The 24,091-nt window shown below is 46.7% G+C and overlaps 1 protein-coding gene across 4 annotated transcripts in view; it reads right to left on the bottom strand.

The window, feature by feature from the left end:
- ppp2r3a (protein phosphatase 2, regulatory subunit B'', alpha) overlaps positions 1-24,091 on the bottom strand; it is a 73,155-nt gene that overhangs the window by 15,804 nt on the left and 33,260 nt on the right. For 3 of the 4 annotated variants that reach the window (XM_012837006.3, XM_012837007.3, XM_031560265.2), the window contains one exon: positions 15,974-18,922. In XM_012837006.3, the coding sequence (XP_012692460.1) occupies positions 15,974-18,226 (2,253 nt within the window). In that variant the 5' untranslated portion in view covers positions 18,227-18,922. Of the gene's footprint in view, positions 1-15,973; positions 18,923-22,253; positions 22,410-24,091 lie in introns of those variants that run through there. The other variant, XM_031560266.2, reaches the window with a different exon arrangement.

Below are 24,091 nucleotides of genomic sequence, written 5' to 3'. Positions count from 1 at the left end.
AGATCATTTAAACAGCTGGAATGACTAGGAACCGCATTTGATGTCCAGGTGCGATCAAATAGCAACAAATGTCTCTTTTTGTTCAACACAACTGGGCATACAGAAACCTCAAGGCAAGGCCCTGGCAGGGGTGACTGTGAAGACGCCAGATGGAGTTTGCATAGTCTGTCCCTGGGCCAGCAGAGTGTTGCCGTGCACGCAATTCCACAGCAGAAACAACGCACAGCAACCTGAGCTGGTTGTCACGGTTACTACAGAATACATCCCTCTCCGACTATCAAAACAATACAAATATGATTTGGCAGCTGGAAGGGAAAAAAAGTCCTGGGAGATGTGGAAAGCAAGCATGTGTGGGGTACTCTATCTCAACTTGGATCTGACTCCACATGACACACTTAGCAGGTGTTAAAGGGCACAAGAAGACAGGCTGGTAATTGAAACGAGCCTTGCCTGGTGTTAATCTGGCAATTATTTCACAGGGCTGTATGAAAGGAGTGCTGGGAACGAGTGGCAATGCTGAACATGGTTCTGGGCAGAGAGGAACGAGTGGAAGCGCTGAACATGGTTCTGGGCAGAGGGGAACGAGTGGAAGCGCTGAACATGGTTCTGGGCAGAGGGGAACGAGTGCAATGGGGCAGGTGTGGTGCACAAGCGGGCAGGAGCATTTGCTGAGGTCAGCAGCCATGTCATAACAGTATTGGGAAGCCCTTTGAAAGAGGACAGCTAATACAGCCAGCCTGGGCCTCCTCCTTAACCTCTCTCTCTTTCTTGGTCACTCCCACTTCAGAGAAGAGCGCTTGTCTGTCTGCCTCATCTCTAATGTTCCTGGACGTCCTGTACTTCTGGAGAGAGCCCAATCAGTGCTGTGACACCCAGCTCATTCCACTGTGACAGTTTAGATGGGGGTCGGGGTGGGCTTAGACGTCCAGAAGACATGAGCTCTGCACTTGTGCCCTTAGTGGTGAACATCAGCCCCCTAGTGGAGGCCGGGAGATGTTACAGCCCCATTTTGCAATTTATTATGGATGTAATAGTGAGGATGACTGACACTTGCCCTGCTTGGACTACTCTGCACCACAGGGTGGGGTGGGGGGGTATCTGTGTTTTCATTTCAGCGATTTCCTCACTGCCTCATGCGAATAGGGCTGGGATGTGGACACCCTCATCCAACAAGGCAGTGGTAACTCATGGGGCTGTGCAGCTCTGCTGGTTTGTGTCATGATGGGATGGGCTTAGAGAGTGATATTGACCTGAGGAGCATATTAACCCCCTGAACAGTGTGTGTGTGTGTGTGTGTGTGTGTGTGTGTGTGTGTGTGTGTGTGTGTGTGCGCGTGAGTGAGTGAGTGAGTGAGTGAGTGAGAGAGAGAGAGAGAGAGAGAGAAAGAGTCTGGTGTGACAGAATGAGGTACTGGACCGAGCTGTGCCTAGCTACTTGTCTCCTTAAGTTAAGAGTGCTGTAGTGACTGGATGACATTGATGGAATTATCAAACAACCAGCTACAGCTGTCTCAGAGAAACTGAACCTTGTGTTTATTATGACTTTGCACCCACTGTTCCTCTTTCAACCAACGTCAAATAAGAGCTGGGTTTGGGTTTGGGCTTGAGAGGGCTCAGGGGGGAAGGTTGTGTCACTGTTCAGAAGGCAGCCCGTGCTCATGCTTACGTGTATAGGATGACCCACCATGGTGAGTGTATGTGTGTGTATTTTAAAGAAAGAGTGTGTGCGTGTGTGTTTAAAAGAGAGAGAGAGAGTGTGTGAGTGTTAAAGAGAGAGAGTGTGTGTGTGTATGTATGTGTGTGTGATAAAGAGAGAGAGAGAGAGAGAGAGAGAGACAGTGTGTGTGTGTTAGTGTATGTGTGTGTGTGTGTGTGTGTGTGTGTGTGTGTGTGTGTGTGTGTGTGTGTGTGTGTGTGTGTGTGTGTGTGTAAAACAATCACCTTATATTAAGCCTCTGATTTCCAGTTTATTTCAGCACCATGCAGGCACCAGGCAGACTTCATCCACTCACACACACACCACACACATACGCGCACACTCACACACACACACACACAGCTTCAACCAGCTTGAAAATAGAAATGCCAAATGCCATCTCCATAGTGATAACCCTTTACCTGGACTCTCAGACGTACTTTGGAATGTGTTTCTATAAAAGAGCCCTTCTGTGACAACAAACACACACACACACACACACACACACACACACACACACACACACACACACACACACACACACACACACACACACACACACACACACACACACACACACACACACACACACACACACACACAGTGAACTGAGCCAGCACGAGGAAGTTGATTTTATGAGGGTCTACTCTATTCTTGGCTGCATTTCCTCTATGAAAAGCCACACAGCTGAAGCCATGCAAAGTTAGCCAAAGCTGTAAAGAGTCTTCCAGTATATCACTGCTGATGTGCACATCCTTAAGGAGTACTTACAAACTCTGAACACATATTACTATACATACATATAGCAAAGAAAGTCAAATACCATTACCACATCTGGCTGGTAATACTGCTCTCACATGGTGTAATACTTCTTCCGAAACATCCACACACACACAAACAACCCCCCCCCCCCCCCCTCCCTCCCCAAATCTGTTTTCCACATGCTGTTGTTTACCACTTAGGTGCCATCTATTTCAGGGCAGGGCAGTGTTGCAGCCTGTTGTGCTTACTCATGTTTGTGGGAATAAGAGCCAATAATGGTGTGGTCATGTTGTGTGTGTGTGTGTGTGTGTGTGTGTGTGTGTGTGTGTGTGTTTGTGTGTGTTTTCTTTTGGTTCCAGTGGTGCTCAACTGGACATCAAAACACTTGTATATTTTCTTTGAGTCTTTTCTTCACTTACATTGTCACATTGTCTCTTTAGACTTCATTAGCTCTTTACTGTTTTTTTTTATATATATATCCTGCATTTTTTGTTTTCTGCTCCTAGTGCTTTTTAGATATCGACTCTGCTCCAACTCTGACACGTCCGTCGCGATTCCCGTGCAGTGCTCTTGTAAAACTGGTTCCACGGCCCCGTCGTTCTTGTTGCCGTTTTACACCCCTCTTTTTTCCAATTTAAATAAATGGTGGAACGTTCACCTATTGTGACGTTACTCACTGCAAGCTGTACACAAGGTAGACCAATGGTAGGGTGAAGCGCTATAATCTTACATTTCAAGCCCGCCATTACATTTGGATATCTGGCTGGTTATCAGTGATTTTCCCGAAGAGCATTGGTAGTGCAGCGGTTAGCAGTGCATCCTTCCAAGCAGATTGGAGTTCGATTCCTGGTCAAAACAGATGCTTTTGTAACTCGGCATTACATTTACATATCCGGCTGCTTGTTTGAGATTTTCCCGAACCTTAAATGAAAGATTATAAAGCGTGAAGCGATCAGAATCATTCTCATAGATGTGGGTTTCTTTAGTTACTCAGTGTATTGTTGGGTAAATCTGCTACATCCAATAAAAAAACTCTGATTTTAGATAAAGACTATTTGTCTGTACCTTAATTTAGACTTATTGTAGCAGCAGACTCAGTGACATTGACTTTCAAAGAATTTCTAGGTATCATTGTCATTCTTTAAACGCAGTAAAATGTTGAGCTGAACTTGGATGGACAGATGCCTGCTGTGTGCTGCTCCTGTGCTCCAGATTATATGATAATAATAAGAGTAAGTGCTGTATATTTTGTCATTCGCTGGGCAAGGGTTAGCGATCGTCTGTTGCTGTTGAGCAATCGCCCTTCTTATTTCTTGCAGAAATCTCCGCTGTTATTTCAAAACAAATGACCCTTGATTTTTATATTCAGAAGGAGATCTCTACTTTAACCACTCATAGGTAGTACCTAATTATGATTAGCTATGGAGAAATAAGAGGTCATTTTTCATCAGCCTTAATCTGAAAATCAAAAGCATAGGGGTTTGAGTACTTATTCAAGTAGTAGATTTATTTTTTATTTTAGTAGACAAATCATTTATTTAGCCTTTAGAAATATATTAGTGTAAAAATGTTCACAACGAATATACTGATTGGGGAAATATGTGTAAGTATCTTTTGTAATTGTGAAAGGGGATTCAATACTTTTGCAAGCCAATGTATGTGTTTGTGGCTTATGTGTGCACTTCCTAACTCAACCAGCAGAGAGTAGTAAAGATCTACATTGGACACTGGACACACAACAACTACTAATGATCAACTAACAAGGTTGTTTTTTTCCTTGTTTCATCCTGCTTAAGAATTATCAAGAATTACACACATAAATAATTAGCACATGCATAATGCTTGTCTACAGCAATTAAAGTAATCTATTAACAATGACAAACAGGTGATACAATTCTCCAGAAGAATGTGGAAACAACATTTTCTACCTCTGCCGAGTGGCAGGGATACTCCGCTGGATCATTGAGGCTCTGGTCGCACCCTCATCATCCAGCGGTCTACAGAAAATGGTATCTCTACAGGGGTTGTAGGGTTCCCAATACATGTCTATTCTGTAAGCATTCTGTAAAAGCTCTTTGGGCTCCAGAAAGGTGCAATAGAAATTAAAAGTATTATTATCGTTGAAAAGCCATACCGATGTTGATTCAGGGTTTGACCTCTTGCTTTATCCAACCTCTTTTTGGTTGTAGCCTTTTCTACTTCTGTCTTTCTTTTCTTGTTTTGTTTAGCAGTGCAAGCTGTTGTAGGTACATGTTGGAGCTGGAATTTTGGCTGCACTTTCTCTGCCATTATTGTGTGACTAGTGCACTAGCTTTAGCAGCATGTCTGCCAATTCTTGTGTGACTAGCTCACTAGCTTTAGCAGTATGTCTGCCATTCTTGTGTGACTAGCTCACTAGCTTTAGCAGTATGTCTACCATTCTTGTTTGACTAGCTCACTAGCTTTAGCAGTATGTCTGCCATTCTTGTTTGACTAGCTCCCTAGATTTAGCAGTATGTCTGCCATTCTTGTGTGACTAGCTCGCTAGCTGTAGCAGTATGTCTGCTTAGCCTTGTGAAAAACTCAGGTCACGAGCAATGAGTGCATGGGAAGAGTGCGCGGGGGTAGGCAGGTTGGTAGGTAGACAGGCAGGTAGGCTATCCAATCGAACAGGCTTTTTTACAGCCCTGCGACTGCCACAGATGACAGATTTTTTCAAGAAATATAACAACATTCTTCTGAAATACACTGTCTAACCTGCCTTTAAGAGGCTTTCAAGAGTGACATGCTGGGTCTCCTGCTAGCTGTCCTAAGTCAAGATGCAGATTGTCTGGTGCTCTAGGGACTGTGCACGTGCATTCGCGCGTGTGTGTGTGTGCCTGTATCTGGGAGAAGGAAGGATGAGAAAAAATGGGGATGTAGTACAAGACCATAGATCTTCCACTATGGATGGGAGAGGGGGAGGTATCAGTAAGGGCACTGAGGCTTAGTGGGAAAGCAGTGTTAAGGCTGCAAGACAGACGTAAAATATGGGTGCTCAGATGTTGAATCCAAAGACTTTAGACTCAGTATGAGACTGAGCGTGTTCCTGATGAGGAGTGTGGACCTATTTGGACCTCTAGATGGCAGGCTTCCCTTCCCTTCCTCTTTCTGCAGACCGCACTACTCTCATCCAAGCAGTGTCATTTTCATCTGGACAAAACGTTACACCCTCTAAAAACACATTTCTCCGAAGGATTGAGTAAGAGCAAAGGTATCAAATTCATACGTGACACAGATTCTATTTTCAGACCACATACATAGACACACAGACACACACACATGCCTATATACATAAACACGTACACAGTCAGCCAGTCACACTTTCCAGGCAGGTTGACTCACGATTGTTGAATGAATACCTTTCTAAAAATGTTTCTCTTTCCCCTAAAAAGAGACCTGGCACATTTAAGTGTTCAGAGTGGTGTGGAGGCTGGGAATATATGTGTCTTAATTTCCAGTATGCTTAGTTCCCTTGGTGTCACGCTCGCTGTCGTCACTGACGAGCGCTTACAGTGATTTATGCGAGTCGCGAGACCAGATTTCAGCTTAAGACTTTGTTTTTGTTTTGACTCTTCTCTGCTCCCCTCCTCCTCCTCCTCCACCTCTCCCCTCCTCCTCAACTCCTCTCCTCCTCTCCTCTCCCCTTTTCTTCTCTGCTCCCCTCCTCCTCCTCCACCTCTCCCCTCCTCCTCAACTCCTCTCCTCTCCCCTTTTCTTCTCTGCTCCCCTCGTCCTCCTCTCCTCTTCCCTCTTCTTCTCTGCTCCCCTCCTCCTCTCCAATCCCCTCCGTCCACACCCACCCCCTCTGAGTCCCTGGACACTCTCACGCTTTCCCAGCAGCGGCCCCAGCTGCAACAACAACCCCACCTAGGCAGAAAGCCCCCGACACTAACAGATTACCACAGATACACTCAGACCACTGGATCACTGAATAGCAATCCAGTCTCCATGAGGATCTGGTCCTAGCTTGTTTGCATCATTTCATTTATTCTTTATTCACTATCTGTTACTGCTGCTAAGATGGAGATTTAAAGAAAATAGAATAGAATAGAAAAGCCTTTATTGTCATTGTATTCATACAACGAAATTTTGAGTGCTTCTCCTGTTGGTGTGACGAGGGACAACATATAACACAACAACAACATATAACATAACAATACTACAACTATCCAAAAACAGTAGGAACAGCCCCCCCAAAATATATATATACATTAAGAGTAGAACAAAGTGCGGTGGCATAGACTAAAGTACTTCAATAAATACATCAATTAATACAGCTTTGTTTATGCACATGTGTAAGGTGACTGAGATGGTATGTGACTTGTAGTCAATAAAGTGCTTAGTGTTTAGTGCATGTCGGTATTTAGAGTTCTGATGGCTGTCGGGAAAAAACTGTTCTTAAGACGCGTGGTCCTTGCTCTAAAGGATCTGTACCGTCTGCCTGAGGGCAGGAGAGTAAACAGGTGGTGGCCTGGGTGAGAGGAGTCTTTTAAGATGTTATTGGCCCTGCTAAGGTAGCGGGAGCGGGCAATGGATTCCAGGGAGGGCAGTGAGCAGCCAGTGATTTTTTGTGCTGTGTTGATGACCCTTTGGAGGGCTCTCTTGTCTGCTGCGGTGCAACCGGAGTACCACGCCGAGATGCAGTAGGTTAGTACACTTTCGATAGTGGTGCGGTAGAAGGCCACCATCAGTTTACACTCCAGGTTGTTTTTCCTGAGTACTCTCAGGAAGTGTAGTCGCTGCTGTGCCTTTTTTACTGTCTCTGAGGTGTTGACAGACCATGAGAGGTCATCTGATAAATTGGCTCCTAGGAATTTGAAGGTGTGGACCTTCTCCACACAGTCCCCGTTGATGTAGAGTGGGGCCGGAACTGCACTTTGCCTTCTGTAGTCCAGAATTAATTCTTTCGTTTTTGTGGTGTTCAGTGACAGATTGTTGTCTGAGCACCACACTGTCAGTTTCTGTACTTCATCCCTGTACGCTGATTCGTCATCTTCTGATATGAGCCCGATCACGGTGGTGTCGTCAGCAAATTTAATGATGGTGTTGGTGGGATGGGTTGGAGTACAGTCATGGGTGTACAAGGAGTACAGTAGTGGGCTCAGCACACAGCCTTGTGGAGAGCCAGTGCTTAGAGTGATGGTGGAGGAAAGGTGGGGACCGAGTTTTACAGTTTGTGGGCGGTTTGAGAGGAAGTCCTTTATCCAGGTGCAGATGGAGGGGGAGAGGCCTAGTGCAGTTAGTTTGCTGACTAGTATGTCAGGGATGATAGTGTTAAAAGCTGAGCTGTAGTCAATGAAGAGCATTCTTATATAGGTTCCACGGAGTTCCAGGTGGCTCAGTGCGGTGTGGAGGGCTACGTCGATGGCATCTTCCGTGGACCTGTTTGCTCTGTAAGCAAACTGATGCGAGTCAAATGTGGGGGGAAGGGTTGATTTGATGTGCCGTGAAACCAGTTTCTCAAAGCACTTCATGATTACAGGTGTAAGTGCAATCGGTCTATATCATTCAAGCTGTTGATGGCTGGTTTCTTAGGGACGGGGATGATGATAGCTGATTTTAGGCAGGGTGGGATGGTGGCTAGAGTGAGAGAAAGGTTAAAGATCTTAGTGAAGACCCCAGCGAGTTGGTTGGCACAGGAATTGAGTACCTTTCCAGATACTCCGTCGGGGCCAGCAGCTTTTCTTGTACTCACTGATTTGAGCACACATCTCACCTCGTGTTCTTGTAGGGTGAGAGTGTGGCTGCTGGGGGTTGGTGGAGTCAGTGCAATTGTGGTGGGCCTGTTGACCTCAAAACGGGCAAAGAAATGATTAAGTTCCTCTGCCAGTGAGGCATCAGCGTGGACAGTGCTGGTGTTGCTGTTCTTGTAGTTGGTGATGTTTTGAATTCCCTGCCACACTCTCCTTGGATTATTATTAGTGAGATGGTCTTCGATTTTTTCCTTATAAGCCTTCTTGGCATCTTTGATGCCTCTCTTCAGGTTGGCTCTAGCAGTACTGTAAAGGTTCTTGTCACCTGACCTGAAGGCGGAGTTCCGCTCCTGGAGTAGGGTCTTGACCTTGCTTGTCATCCAGGGTTTCTGGTTAGGATACACCCGAATCCTTTTGGCTGCAGTCACAGTGTCTGTACAATGATTGATGTAGGACAGTACAGTTCCTGTATATTCCTCCAGGTCCTGTTGTTCGAATATGTCCCACACTGTATGTTCAAAGCAGTCCTGCAGTTGAGAGAGAGCTCCCTCGGGCCAGATTTTTATGTTCTTAATGTAAGGTTTTGTCTTCCTCCTGAGCGGTGTGTATGCCGGGATGAGGAGCAGTGAAAGGTGATCTGACTGTCCTAAGTGGGGTAGGGGTGTGGCTCTGTAGGCATGCTTTAAGTTGGAGTATACGTGGTCGAGTGTATTGTTCCCTCTGGTAGCACACTTGACATATTGGGTGAACTTAGGTAGCACTGTCTTCAAGCACGCTTGATTAAAGTCACCTGCTATGATGTGCACTCCGTCTGGATGAGCCTGTTGATGTTTACTAACGGTAGCGTACAGCTGAGAGAGTGCTGCGCTAACGTTTGCATCCGGTGGTATGTAAACAGCTGTTACTATGACAACCGTTAGCTCCCGTGGCAAGTAGAAGGGTCTACACATCGTTGATAGCATTTCTAAGTCCGGTGAGCAGTGACTGTCTATTGTGTTGCTGTTGTTACACCAATCATTGTGTACATAAATGCAAAGTCCCCCTCCTCTGCTCTTACCCGAGTCCATGTTCCTGTCCTGCCTATGGATTGAGCGGTCCGCTAGTCTCACTGCAGCGTCAGGAATTAACGGGTGAAGCCAGGTTTCAGTTATGATCATCACGCAACAATTCCGAATTAAATGGTTTGCTGTGACATGTAGCTCCAACTCATCCATTTTATGGGTGATAGATCTAGCATTGGTGAGAAAGATGCTCGGAAGCGGTGGTTTATGGGGTTGTTTACGTAGCCTTGTAAGCAGACCTGCCCGGCTTCCTCGTTTTTGCTTCCTGTCCCTACGCCGCCTACGTCGCTTGCTAGGTCCGCCAACAATCCACGGAGACCCCGGTAATCTTGCAATGTCCTCGGGTATTTTGTGGGTCCACTGAAAATTCCGTGTTACGGATAGCTTCTGCTGCCATCCAAAGTCAATTAAGTCCTGGCGGCTATACACATAATTTGCTTCACAAATATTGACTAACAAACAAAAAAACAAATACAAAAACATAAAAACAAAACACCAAACTGGAGAGCTAGAAGCCGCTGCGTCCATACGCGCCGCCATCACCATGACAACACATGCATGCATAAAGGCATGCAGTTGGGTGTTTTCAGGAAAGGTCTTTTTCCAGAAAAGCACCACGGGACAAAAAACTACTGCATGGGATGTGTATTATGGTATGCTGAGCAGTCACCTGAGGGTTATTTAACCTAAAGAGAGAGGTTGCCGTTTGCATGTGTTGCTTGTGTTATAGTGCTAATAACCAACTCCCCCAAATCCCTCCTCCTCACTTTCACTGGAAGAGTGGAACTGGTGGGATTCCCAGACTGTCCGGAATCTCAAGCAGCAGGGATGATGGGTAATCCCTCAGCTAAACACTGCCAGATTGTGTCCAAATAGGAAAAAAGGCAACACTGTCTCCTGGACAAATTATCCACAAATCCGATGGGGTAATGGTCAGTCATGCTCATAATTGCAAACTTACAGATGAATCTAAATCTTTTAGTCGCAAAACATCCATCATGTTTTGGGAACTTTCTATAGAGAACTCCACAACCCAGCTGTCAAAAGAATATTTAGGACGAGATGGTATTGACTGACTGACCAAATGACCAAATCTATTTCTGCAGCAGTACAGACAACCCTGACAACTACTGGAATGCATTGGATAATTATGCACAATTTCTCCATTACATTTCAGCCATTGCATACAAAACACACAGAGACATTGAGAAGAGGTGGGGAAGCCGAGATGGTGCAAGGTCCTAGCCTCCTCGCCTGGACTACTGCAGCACTGGGGCCATTCGTGTCCTGGCCATTCATCTCATGCCGCAAACCAAGACGGCGTCTGTCAAGCAGCCCAGCACAACTATGGGAGCACAGCCACACAGCAGACACAGCACCCACAAGTGGATAAACACAGACCAGAGACCTACTTCCTGCCTACCCCAACTCTTACAGACCTCTGACAAAGCTCTGGTTTCTTCAAGCCAATTATCTAAACTGAATCCTACAATCAAAATGAAATTCAGACTCATTAAGGCGTGCTCTCAAGTTTATGCTTTAATACCCACATCCCTAAAGGACAAGGACAAGTCAATTAGCCTTTAGCCAATCTACATGAAGGTTGACAGAGATGCACTCCATTTTCATAGAGCATGTTCTTCTTTCTGATGCTTGGTGAAAAGCTTATAGAGGAATCCTTTGATGGAAAATTACAATCAAAGTTAACATTTACCCTCCTCTGAAGTTTGTTTGAAAACCAAGAAAAACCAGGGTACATCTATTTATTCATCAGTGCTCCCTGGGTGTCTATCTTTAGCAATGCTGGTGCTATACCACTTCCACATTCTTAGGAAAACAGCAGGGAAAGTTAGTAAAACTGAGCTAATAGGGTGACGATCCTGTTCTGTACACTATATGACGCAGCGCACCAGAAACGCGGCTTAAGCTTTATGCCCATTAAGCAAAAGGGGAGCAAACTATTGCAGTGTAGCGATGTTTCAGGCAGCAAACAGATCCTGATGCTGGGAAACGGCTTATGGACAGACTCCCAAAGGGCCGAGCCTGAGAGGCAGTCCAGTGATATCATAGCTCACGCCATGGGAGAGCACAGCCTGCTCTGTTTAGAACAGGTTGTTGTCCTGTTGCCATGAAGCCACTCCATTTTTTATTATCACGCCCCAACCTTGGCCATTATTTTCCTGTGTTGGAAAGCTTTTACTAATAGCAACGAGAGGCCCAGGTTTGGCGGAGTGTCCTGTCGGGGGTTGGGGGAGGGGGAATCCTAGTACAAGCTCTTGGCCAAGGTTTCTTGTGTGACCTCATTTCCTGTTGGCGCGCAGCAGCAGTGCAGATGACGTAATTCTCCACAGACTGAGAGTAAACAACGTCTGTCAAAACAAGGACCCACGCTGGAAAAGGACCACTGAGATCCACTTTCATCTTTCTATCTGTCTTCATCCAACTAAAATCTCTCTCTCTCTCTCTCTCTCGTTCTCATTCTCGTTCTCGCTCGTGCTATTCACCTGTTGCCCCCTTGACTAATTGCAGGAAACAGGCATGGAATTTTCCCCTTTTCTATCTGTGGCTAATCGGATGTCCCTTTCATTTGTTATTGTTATCATTATGCCAGTTTTCCATTTTTGTGCGTCTTTACTTATATCCAGTTCCATTGTAGTCCATGGCTATACAAATTGTAGACGTTTCTCATTCTTCTACTCTCTCTGTTTCTTCTCTCATCAAAGTAATAGGGAAGGTCTGCCTTTGACATTGTCTGTGTGAAATTTAAAAAAGGCGAGGCATTAAAAGCACGTTTATCTAACTACATCAAAGGAGAGCACTGCATCCGCCTCTCAGCAGCTGCCATGACAGGTCAAAATATCTAAATTATGCAGCACTTCAAGAAATACAGAGGCTATAAACTTAGGTACCTCAGAACCAGCAATATGATATGTCAAGTGGAACAGGGGTCTTCCCAACTGCCACAGCATTATGTAACAGTATCCAGGTGCTTTAAAGCCTTTTACAATTAATCAATTCATTTTATGCTAACTCTACATGGCTCGGGTTGGTGCTGATGGAACTCTGGGCTGTGGCGTTCCCCTTGGGCTCTGCTCAGTGGCTTGTTTGCGGTGTTCTGCAGTTGGCCTGCATGTCTGTTGCCTGGGTCTCGGCAGGAATCTTCTCAGATGCGTAAGAGCAGCAACACTTCAATAGCAAAGCTGGAGTTCCCTGTCAACATGCAGATTAATAGCACTTCCTGACAGGTGCAAGGACAAAATACCATGTCAGCACCAGGGCCGCCGCTCCAGAAGACCTCAAGGAGGAGCCACAGCTCTAAACGCCCACGCTAGGGCCTCGAGCCAACCTTGAAGGTTGAGGGAGGCATGTTTATGGGGAGATGCAGCCTGGCCTCCCACAGGCCTCTCCACTGTCCTTAGGGAAGGATTAGTTTTTACCTTGTGAGCTTCCGGAGAGGGGGTCGGCCTCAAGAGGGTCTGGGGGCCCCCCCCGATTACCCTGTCAGCACTGCGTAAGCAAGGCAAAGAGACCTAGGCCACTGACCTTTTCTTTTGATCCTCACCTGTTGTTTGGGCTAACACTTGAGGAAGAGTTAAAATAAACCACAAGGAAAACAAAGACCACACTGAGACTGGCCAAACTCCAGGGCTCAGTTACCCTAGAGTATTGAGCTGGGAGATGCTGGGGCACATCTTGTTCCACTCCTTGTTCCTACTGTGACTAAAATGGAATCCACAGGCAGCCAAATTGAGAAAAAAATGACTCATTTTCCTTTTCTTTCAGCAGCCTTGATAGTCCAATTTTAAGGTGTGCCCATGCGTATCGGTTGCAGGATACCCCTTTCACAGGCAAAGCGTCTATGGCGGCTCTTCCTCTGCCTTGTTTACCCCTGGTGATTGGCAGCTTTGTGTTTAATTGGGGCAGTGGGCAGAGCACTTGGCGCAACCCGTCGTATTTGCATAGCCACCCCAGTGAGTGTGTGCCAGGGAGAGGTATTGGGTTCCCAAAAGCCATTCCCAAACTTAGCGCTGACCCCTGAAGCACCGTTGGGTCTGTTTTCCCCACGGCGTCAGTGAGTCTCTTAAGCGGAATGCCATAGTAGGGGGGGAGCAGTGAGGCAGGGGGAGGAGGAGGGGGGGGGGTAAACACATTTAGGCCTTCTGACACCTTTGTCTCTGGATGACAAGGAGGTGCCAGGGCGGCGGAGGAGGAGTGGAATGGAGAGGGGTAGCTTTGGGCAAATCGACACCATTAACAGTTCTGGTGCCAACAGGCCCTGCTGACCACTCCTGCTGTGAACCTATCGGCACGCTGTGAAAGACCCTGCCTCTGACACACCAACTGCATGGCTACAACAACACTGGCCTCTCCCAAAATAACACACCAGCCAATCAGAGTCCGCTGCACGAAGAATGATGCATTTGCATTTTTTCCAGAGTAAGATTCTGTTTTTCTTCCTTATCATCATGATGCAGTCCACTACTGTTAGTTTGGGAAATTCAAATGTGTGCCATAAAGTATAAATGGTTTGGATTCCATGTTAACACATTGCAATACTATACCATGTCTTTGTACGTAGAAAACATGTTTTGTGATTAAATTATCATGTGCCATCAGGACATTCTGTCATTACCGTTCTTCTCAACATTAAATTCACACAATTCAAACATGACTCTTCTGCAAAGCAGCATTGAATATTCCCAAACATGAAAAATGCACTCCATTAAGCGCTTCTCTAAAGATAACCAGACAAATGGTGTGTTAAGCAACATTAACAGGAGACCCATGGGAGGACAGAGAAGCTTTCTCAGTAATGGGCACCATCCCTAACAGGCACTCTGGCACCTGGACAGTGTGAAGAGAATGTGCACACTTTATAATTAAAAAGGGAGGAGGAGATGTGCTTCTATGTGTGTGTGTATACATGTGTGAGTGTGTGCATGTGTGTGCATGCCTGTGTGCGTGTGTGTGTATACATGTGTGAGTGTGTGTATGTGTGTGCATGCCTGTGTGTGTGTGTGTGTGTGTGTGTGTGTGTGTGTGTGTGTGTGTGTATACAAGTGTGTAGTGTGTGTCTGTATGTGTGTGCATGCCTGTGTGTGTGTGTGTGTGTATACATGTGTGTGTGTGTGTATATGTGTGTGTCTGTGTGTGCATGCCTGTGTGTGTGTGTGTGTGTGTGTGTGTGTATACAAGTGTGAGTGTGTGTCTGTATGTGTGTGCATGCCTGTGTGTGTATACATGTGTGTGTGTGTATATGTGTGTGTCTGTGTGTGCATGCCTGTGTGTGTGTGTGTGTGTGTGTGTGTGTGTGTGTGTGTGTGTGTTTGTGTATGTATGTATGTGTGTTTGTGTGTGTGTGCGTGCGTGCATGTGTGTGTCAGCTGTTCTGAGCACCCCATTCTGGTTCTCACGTCACTAAAAGGCTGCAGGATCTGCCAACGAGGCAAAAAGCGGCTCATGCCCTTAGTCACAGGTGTCCTCATCACCTCTGGTCTGCTCAGCACAGCTGCCGTCAGGTCACAGTCCAGGCCCAGATGGGGCTGCCTGTGGCTGAGAGAGCATGTGGGCAGAAATAGGCAAGTGTGTGTGGGGGGGGGTAGCTGTCGTTATGGAGGTCCCACTCATGACAGGTGTCATGGCAACCTCATAAATATAGTGGCCTAGATAGCTGGTTAGGCAGTGTTGGTTTACGCCACCGGAGCGGGTAAATAAACGCGCTCATTGAAAAGAGGAGGGAAAAGAAAGGGAAAGTGTATGCAGGTCAAGGGTCAGATAAGTGAAGGAGAGGTTTTTCATTTGCTTGAAATGGGACACAGAGACACACAAGCTGTGAAAACATTAAGTGTTGCATCTAAAACAACATCCAATGATACATGTATGGGGGAAAGGTAGCAGATAGTTTCATTTTGGCCCTCATGAAAACATGGTCTGTCCGGATATGACTCAGTAAAAAGAGTATAACAGACCCAGACGTCATGACATAATCTGTAATTTTCATTTTTTTTACTGATTTACAATGGAGCATTCATGGCTGCCAGGTCCAAAGTAAACAGATTATATACCACAACCTCATGCCAACAACCACAATCTGCTTGAGGTCAACAGCTGCATCGCATACACATACATATGAACATACACACAGAGGCCCCTAGATTCTAGTCTTCTGAGCAATATGTGTCTAACTGCTGTCTGTCAGGATATACATAGACCTACTCAGTGAGTAAGAATTAATTATAGAATTAATATATAACTTTACATGTACCAAATGCTCAATATTTACCTGCTTTGTTCAGGGCTTGAAACTGCAATTCCTGTTGGTCACACTAAAGATCACACTAAACACCTTGGAATCCAAACTAAAACCATTAGACCCCCAACCACTACATATTTACATCTACATATTTATTTCATTGTTTATGTACTTCACATAAACAATTAAATAAATATGTATAAATATGCATGATACTACTAATCAGTCACTGTAGACACTCACATTTTGCGTATCAGTAGATGGTCGAATTAATGTCCTACCTCACTGACATGAGCCTCCTGATAATCAGTCAGAAATGGCTGTGTCAGTCTATGTAAAACCACAACTCTTGGATAGGGTTCCCTATAGCAATATCAACTCGACACAATGGCAAGAAGGCATGTTACACCTGGTCAATCTAGCATTGAAATATAACCTTGGCAGCAGCAGTGTTGTGTATTGCAGAGGGTGTGTTTTCATCAACTCACCCGGATGACTTCAGGGGTCTGCTGGATCAGCAGGCTGCAGCCTGTCTCGGTCGCCTCAGGGGCTGATGTTGCAGGGCCACGGGGCGCAGCAGCAGCTGTGGTTGTGGGTATGGAAGGAGGAGCAGGAGCTAGAACGGGGGCTGGATCTGGGGTGGGAGCCCGAGGTGGAGCTGGGGGTTCGGCAGGTTCTGGCTGTGGTGTGGCTTCTACTTTGTTGCTAGTAGTGGCAGTGGCAGCGGTGGTGGTGGCCAGCGTGTCCTGGAGGAGACGCATCACCTCCTTCTCTTTGGACTGTGTGCCGGTGACGGCACCACTCTCCACCAGTTCCTGAGCAAAGCTCTCAATACTCTCCAGGATCCTCAGCAGAAGCTCTCCATCGTCCTCTTCAGCACCCTCCTTAGGCCCTCCACTGGCATTTGACAGCGCTGCCGGAGAGGAACCTTGGGATTTAGAGGTAACTGGGCCGTTCGCTCCAGAGCAACTGCTGCTGAAGGTCTGAGTTCCGCTTGTCTGCTGCTGTCCAGCTTGTCTCTGCTGTTGATTTTTCATTTTAGGGGGCAGTGGAGGCTCCTTTTGCATATTCTGAGATAGGCACTCCAAGTCCATTAGCAGCTTATCAATGTCTTCACTGCTGCCTCTGGATGTTTGAGTAGTGGGCTTTGAAAATGTCCTGGAATCCATGCTTGCAGTCTTAGTTGGGGCGTACATTTGGCTGGCACCAGAGTCAGCCTTTGGTTTGTATGATGCTCCATTCCTGCTGGCCTCTGGTAATTTATTTGACACCATGCTGGTGCTACTTGGCTCAGGGATGCCACTGGGTTTCTTAGGGAATTGTTTCGCCTCTGCTGAACTGCACATACTGTACTTGCCTTCCTCTCTAGACCTCCTCTCTGGCAGCCTGCCCATGTCAGCTTCTTCCTCTATGTACAGTGCCTCCATAGTGTCCTTACAGATGCTGTCACTACTGCAGGAGAGAAGAGAATTGGTTGATGAGAAGGCATCATGGCGGCTGCTCGCATAAGGCAGTGAGCTTGAGGGGATCGTCGGTACTCCATGATGCACACCATTGGTGGGAGTGGATGCACGAGCTTGTGGACCACCATATGTCTGTTTGGTTACTTTCACATTTCCCATGGAGTCCTGAGTGGAGATTTCATGGCAGTCGGTCTGAGAAGAGGACGCGGCGGGGGTGGAGGGAGCAGCTGAACTTGGCCTGGGTTTGGAAAGGGGAGGGGAATGGACTACATCCTCATACCGAGGCGGCTGCTCGTTGCCAAAGATAGGAGAGAAGGCACTCTGCTGCAGGCTGTGCAGGGCGCTGACCAGCTCGGCCAGGTCGCTGTGCTCCTGCCGCCCCTGCTCAAGCTCCAGTGGCAATCTCTTGAGATAGCTGGACAAACGGGACATCACGTTCTTGTAAATAACGTCTGGGTTGGAGTCGTCGTCGTCGTCACCTCCTGTGGATTTCGTCCTGATACACTGCTTGATGATGTCTGTGCACTTCTTCAGGTCCTCAGAGCATTTGAGCAGAATGTCCAGGCAAGCTTTGATGTCCTCCCCTGAGGCGCCACTGTCCGCCCTGGTTTTCTCCAGGATGCGGGCAATCAGGTTCTCCTCCGAGAGGCTGCTCAGGTAAAGCGAGGCAACCGTGTTGAGGCTGTGCTCCAGTGAGGAGCTGCGGCTCAGCTTGTGCTCCTCCATCACAGACTTCTGCACCAGACCGAAGGGAGGACAGTTTTCGTCGTTCCCACTGAAGTGGCCGTAGATGATGTCCAGGTCAGTAGACCTCCTGCTGAAGGAGTCTGGTCTCACTTTGCGGCCCTTCCGGAAGGTGACGTGGCTGGTGGAATACTTGATTTTCTCGAAGGAGAACTCCTTCATCTTGCCACTGGCCAAATTGATGGCCTCTCCTGTGATGTCCTTGAGGCTGCCTGAGCTTTGCATGCCTGATCCCTTCTTCAGGCGACCAGGGAAGGTCTGGTGATAGTCATCACAGTAGACTCCAGGTCCGGAGCCTCCATTCTCCAGTGTTTTGTTTATTGGCTCATGGATTCCTGGGGTGTGAGCGCTGGACGTGGGGAGATCCAGCAGTTCAGCACATGTGCTCCGATGGGCCACTGTGCAGTTCAGTCCGTGCTTGAGGGCCCCGCAAGGCCCATTACAGTAGTGTACTGTGTGCTGCACCCGACGGTCTATCACCACACTGTTGTAGCAGTTAATGCTGCTCACTACAATACGATATGTTGCTGCCATAACTTGTCAAAGTTGTCAAATCCTTTTAAAGCGACTTCATCAAAATGTTTTTTTTTTTCTTGTGTTCTTGTTTTTTTTTTGTTTTTTTTTAAAGCACTTTCAGTGACAACACTCCTATGAATAAATAACCATCTCACAGATTTGAGTTCTCAGTCCAACAATAGGAAAAGCTGCACCTCTCTCGGGAGGGTTTATGTCAATAAGGGGGCATACCAAACCCTGCTACTGCTGCTTCCGTAGATAAATGGGCAAAATGAGAAACAAACAAAAAACAAAAAACTAAAATAAACACAATTACCTAGTTTTAAACTAATGCACGACAATTACGGGAATAATGACAGTATTAGCCATGGCAACAGCAGTGCTACCCGTCTCTCAGCACTGGGCCCAGTGGCCTAATCATAGGCCTGAAAGCAGCAGGGGAAAACATCTCCACAGTAGATGGCAGAGCCCTGTGGGCTTAAGATGGCCTCTCCTTTGCCCTCTCCCTCTCTCTCTCTCTCGCTCACTCTTCCTCTTTTTTGTCAGCTGAAAGGGACAGGCCACCTGGTGAGAGCTGCCTCGATGAATTTAGCAGATGCCACAGTTCTGCGGAGTCCGTCCGTCTGTAGGTCTCTTCCGTCTGCTCTCCTCTGGTTTCTCAACAGCTTGTCTCTAGGTTTTTGACCAGGTGTGGACGTCTGACGAGAAAAGCACCTGTGGGTGAACAAAACACAGGCATTTGTGTGAAAGACAACAAGTATTAGAAAATAAGAAAGAGAGAGAGAGAAAGAGAATTAAATGAACCATATTCATGTCTTTGCTAGCGCTGCCACTACACAAATCACCTTATCATGCAATCTAAAGAAACACAAAAGGTTTCCTGCCTCAGTGAACCTAAATAGCCTGCAACTATCTGCAGGGTTGTGCTACACATCTGAAGATGAAAGAGGGAGAAGAAAAGCATTAAACATTTAAAGACAGGAGCTCAGAAGATGGGATACCTTGTTCTCTCCCTATGCTCTGAAGTTGACAGCTCACAAAAACATGAATGGCATTCCATTATGATTCTCTTTGGTGTCACATTTTCAAATGAAAGACCACTTTTCCTCTAAGACCGACACCTGTTTAAATGATATATAAGGGAGGTTTTTTTCGCATGCCCTCCTGTAACCATACTGAAAAAGAGCAAGCATATTGAAGAGTTATACCAGCCAAAAGCTAAAGGACTAACTGCGATATCGTTATCTCAAGTCTCCTCTGTTATCAAAAGCGGCCTCTAGGCCACCTTCAAAAGGAGCTTTCCCTGACAGCTGCACAAGAGCAGAAGATGAAAGGAGAGAAACACACTGAGCAGCAAAACACTCAATCCCGCAATAAGCTACAGGTTTTAGACATGTCCCTAAAAGACAGTAAAACAGTTTCTCTCTCTCGCTCGCTCTCTAGCAAACTCACACACTTTCACACACACAAACACACACTTTCACACTTTCACACACACACACACACACACACACACACACACACACACACACACACACACACACACACACACTATTGGTCCTTTTTACTGTTGCATGTAAGTCTAGATGCTCCGTGGGGACCCGTGGGAGGCCTTTAAGAGAAATGTCAAAGTGCCACTAGGGAAAAGTCCCAAAATACATCACAGGATTTAAAACGTAATTTCCAGTCAATGACCCTTAAGTTCAACATGGGCAGAGGTGCTGAAATGGCCCTAGGGCATATATAGGCCCCTGCAATGTGTCTGCCTTTGTTAGCCTAATAAGAATCTCCTTAGGTACACCACTGACAGTATCTGAGACATGGAATAATACTGACAGTCTTCAATGACGAGTGCCTGAGGGAGACACTTCCCACCAGCCGACACATACAAACACTACCTCAACACACACACTAGCACGACAACAGCTGACACACGCACACACACACGCTAACTTTCCCTTTAGTCACTCTCACTGTCTCTCTGTTTTTCCTCATTTGCGCTCTCTCAACCCTTTCTCCGGGCGGCCAGTGTTCTCACTCACACATGGAGGTGTGTGCAACATTCCACTGTTCTCCCACACAACACTCACCTCATATAAACCCAGAAAATGGGCACTCGTCACAGGATTTATAGCACAGAGTGAAATCTAACACTTGGACAACAAAGTGAGTAATCACTAGGTACACCAACTGAGAGAAGAGAATTATGAAGCAAAACTTGACTTACAGGATCACAAGATATGGGACAGAGTGCTAAAATGGCAAAACTAAGCTAATGGTGAAGACAGAAACACAAAATGTAACAGAAAAGAGAATAAAAATGGGGCTCTGGTTCAGTCAGGCCCAAGTAAAGTGGCACCTGGAAAAACATGCATTTTTTATGGCCGTGACTTTCTCCCTCTGCCTTTCTCTCTCCCCCCTCTCTGTCTGCCTCTGAAGTCACAGAGTTCACTCCACAGCACTGGATTCAACCCGAGGCCCCACACCGGAGGCCCAGCGAGCCCCACACCGGAGGCCCAGCGAGCCCCACACCGGAGGCCCAGCGAGCCCCATTCTGCTCAATACACCCCGTCGCTATTGGGCCACCAACCCCTATCCAGTAGAATTAAATACAGGAAAAACCAGCCTGGTGCCTCTGGATTCCAGGCTGTCGCATTATTATAAAAAGGTTATTCCGCTTGCCCACAGAGTTCGGCTATTTTTTCCAGAGGTGTTTTTTCAGCAGGCAATTTCATTTCCTGAGAGTCTCTTTTCAAGCATAAACCAGTAGGAATCCCTTAGCTCAGTAGGAATACATCTGAGCTTGGCGTTTCCTCCTTTCCTTCCATACAACATGCTTTCCATTTACACTGAAAACAGTTCTTCTAATACATTTATATTTATATTTATATTAATAAATAAAGTTCCAAACTATACCTAGAAAAAAAACCGCTCTGCCTTAGCACACTGTTTACCAGCAGAGAAAGACATCGTGAACCATTACACAAAATGGCCAACAACACATGCTTTTGGGTAATTATTCATCTCTGTCTGTGGCCAGAGCAAAGAGCTACGAGGCACGGGCAGAGCAGAGCTGAGGAGGCCCTAAAGCCTGAGTGGGGTGACATAGACAGAGATGGATGGTGCCTCCTTGCAGCTTATACACTGAGCCCTTCCCCTGCTTAGGTTTCACTGCTGGGACAGAGGGCCAATCACAAGTGATCTGAAGCCCATATCACTCCCAAGCTCTTTATCACACGGGAAAATGCCCAAAGTTCCTAGATCTTCTGACGGATGGATGGGCACACGTAAACTGCTAGAGCTAAACCGCCCGTGGACGAACTTGACACGCTATTAGCAAGGGTGGGGCAGCATAGCAAAGCAATGGCTTTTTAATGACATTTTAATGACCAGATCAACACATGATAGCCCCTGCTCCCAACTGGACGACTGGCCCCTCCGGGAGGTTCTATTTCCAGAGGCTTGAGCTCACAGCAGTTTGCCTCTGCACATCCACAATAGCAGACATGGGGACAAACGCAACACCTTCGGCTCGTACAGCCTGGTGCCAAGCAAAGCAGGGGCTTCATGAGAGGATTTCTCTTCAACTGTCTCCGTGGTGATGGAACAGTATCCAAATTACATACACCCACATGTATGGGCATAGACAAATCTGTCTCTCTCTCTCTGTCTCTTTCTCTCTCTTTCTGACTCTCTCTCTCTGTCTCTCTCTCTCTGTCTCAAACCTCTTTTACTCTACCCCACTCTCTTTCACACTTTTTCTCACACACACGCACCACCTAAAACAAAACAAACCACACATACACAGAATGTGCCAAGACAAACAGGTGTCAGTGCCAACAGCATTGGCATAAAACAAGGAGTTTTATGTGAATTGTGTATGCACGTGTGTGTGTGTGTGTGTGTGTGTGTGTGTGTGTGTGTGTGTGTGTGTGTGTGTGTGTGTGTGTGTGTGTGTGTGTTCGTTTTCTCCACTTCAACCTACTTTCTACAACCACAATTCTCAACCTTCAATTACATCCTTTGCTGCCAACACAGTAATCACCTGAGCATCTCTTGTCATTCACAGTACTGTCACTTAGACGTAAACTCAAGGCCCCACATCAGCAGCCTCTGCACTGCAGCAAAGCCATCATACCAATATGCTGAGGAATGCTATGGGTCCAATTCCCCAGCCTTAGCAGAGGAACCCATCTTGTTATTGAAGCCCTCAGGCATAATAAATGACACCAAGCATGTAGGTTCCCGTTCTGCCCGCCTTCACTGCGAATTCACTGGATCTGGACGATTTCGAGAGCTTAGGAGAAAATGACAACAACACATCCAGAGCCAAGCTCAGAAAGCGGAGCGAAGGGGCCCCCCGAGCTGGAGTGAGGCGTCCTTTGTGAGCGGCGGTCGTGCCCGGTCTTGTTGTAGTGAAAGAGACCGCCACGGCTCAGCTTCCCTTGACTTGAGCAATAAGGAAAACCGGGGCCGCTTCACAATAATAAAAGAAACTTTAGCAGACCAGCAGGATAGCATTCCTTCTGTTCCTCACGGGGAACGCACCTCCAGCCCTCTTAAGCAGAGCTGGGGAGGGGGTGAAAGACTGGTGAAAGAGACCAGGATTAGAGGATGTAAAGCCCCATTAACTGGAGAACTGAACCAAATGAGACTCGAAGTGTTGTGTGCTTGAGCCTTACTGTCAGTGTCCACAAATGGCAGTAGGAGGTGCTAGTTTAGAAGCAACAAATGCTGGACTTCTGCAGAGAGAAGAGAACCAGCGACAAACGCTCTCGTCACGGGTGCAATTTCATTGTTCACTGAAAATAACAAAAGGCATGCTGACAACTTGAAGAGGTGTTTTCCTCTACCTCCTGGATGGATGGCTCTCCACTGCATGAAAAGACCTGTTTCCTTTGTTTTGTGTCTTCATGAACCTCACCACTACCTCAGGTAAAGACACCTGTCTCTCCCTGGCAGTTAGGAATAAACAAACAAGATACAAGCACAAAACACCCACACATACACACACATGCAATCCCAAGCACACAAACACACACACAATCACATACCCAAACACACAAACGCTTACGTTTTTCTCACTTTTCAGCTCACCTTTTAATTTCTCAAACATGCGAGTTACTAAAAATGAGCAGCGTTTTCAAGCGGCTTCAGCTTGCTAAATCACCATATCACATGGAATATTCATCACAGCTGAAGAGGGTTACTTTTTTTCTCAAATAAGCCAAACTTGGAGCGACACCAAATTTATTCTGTGACCTAATTCTGTAATCGCACTGTTTATTATTTATTTAGTCCCATTTGGTCCCCAGGTGGCGCGGAACTTTGTGGGTGTCTCTCTCTCTCCCACAAAAACAATGCCAGTCCAAGCCAGATTATGTTCTGCAGACGTACATTGTGAAGCTGAATTAAAGTTTAATGAGCTTTCTATTGTGTTGAGAGAAAAAAAAAGAATACAGCACAATAGCACAAGCAGAAGCCAGGGAGCATGAGTGGCTTTCTATTAAGAACCAATATGAAGACATCAGCTCTGCGAATCGCCAGTCACCCATGCCTGCAGGCAGCAGCCAATCAGTGAGGGGAACTGAGCCACAGCAGGCGGTGCGGATCGGGGTTGGGGGGGGGTGTGGGGGGTGGGGTTCTTGGGACTGTGACTGCAGCTGTGGCGTATGCGTAGTGGCCAAGTGCCACACTAATGACTGAGTGCTTTCGCTGGGCTCTCTGATGCTATCTTATCAAGGCGCGTATCCTCTGCAGGCCTGCCGGCCGGCTCCTCTGCACTTCAAAGCCGTGATGCAGGAGCGCAAGGCTTACAGAGATCGCTCCCTTTCAGGCTGCGGGATCACACCGAGAGGAAATGAAGAGAGAGGAGAGGAGGAG

The sequence above is a fragment of the Clupea harengus genome, chromosome 22 (assembly GCF_900700415.2).
Source record: "Clupea harengus chromosome 22, Ch_v2.0.2, whole genome shotgun sequence".
NCBI classification, from domain to species: domain Eukaryota; kingdom Metazoa; phylum Chordata; class Actinopteri; order Clupeiformes; family Clupeidae; genus Clupea; species Clupea harengus.
Note: the sequence above shows the minus strand (reverse complement) of the source record. Positions and strands in the feature narration are given on the sequence as shown.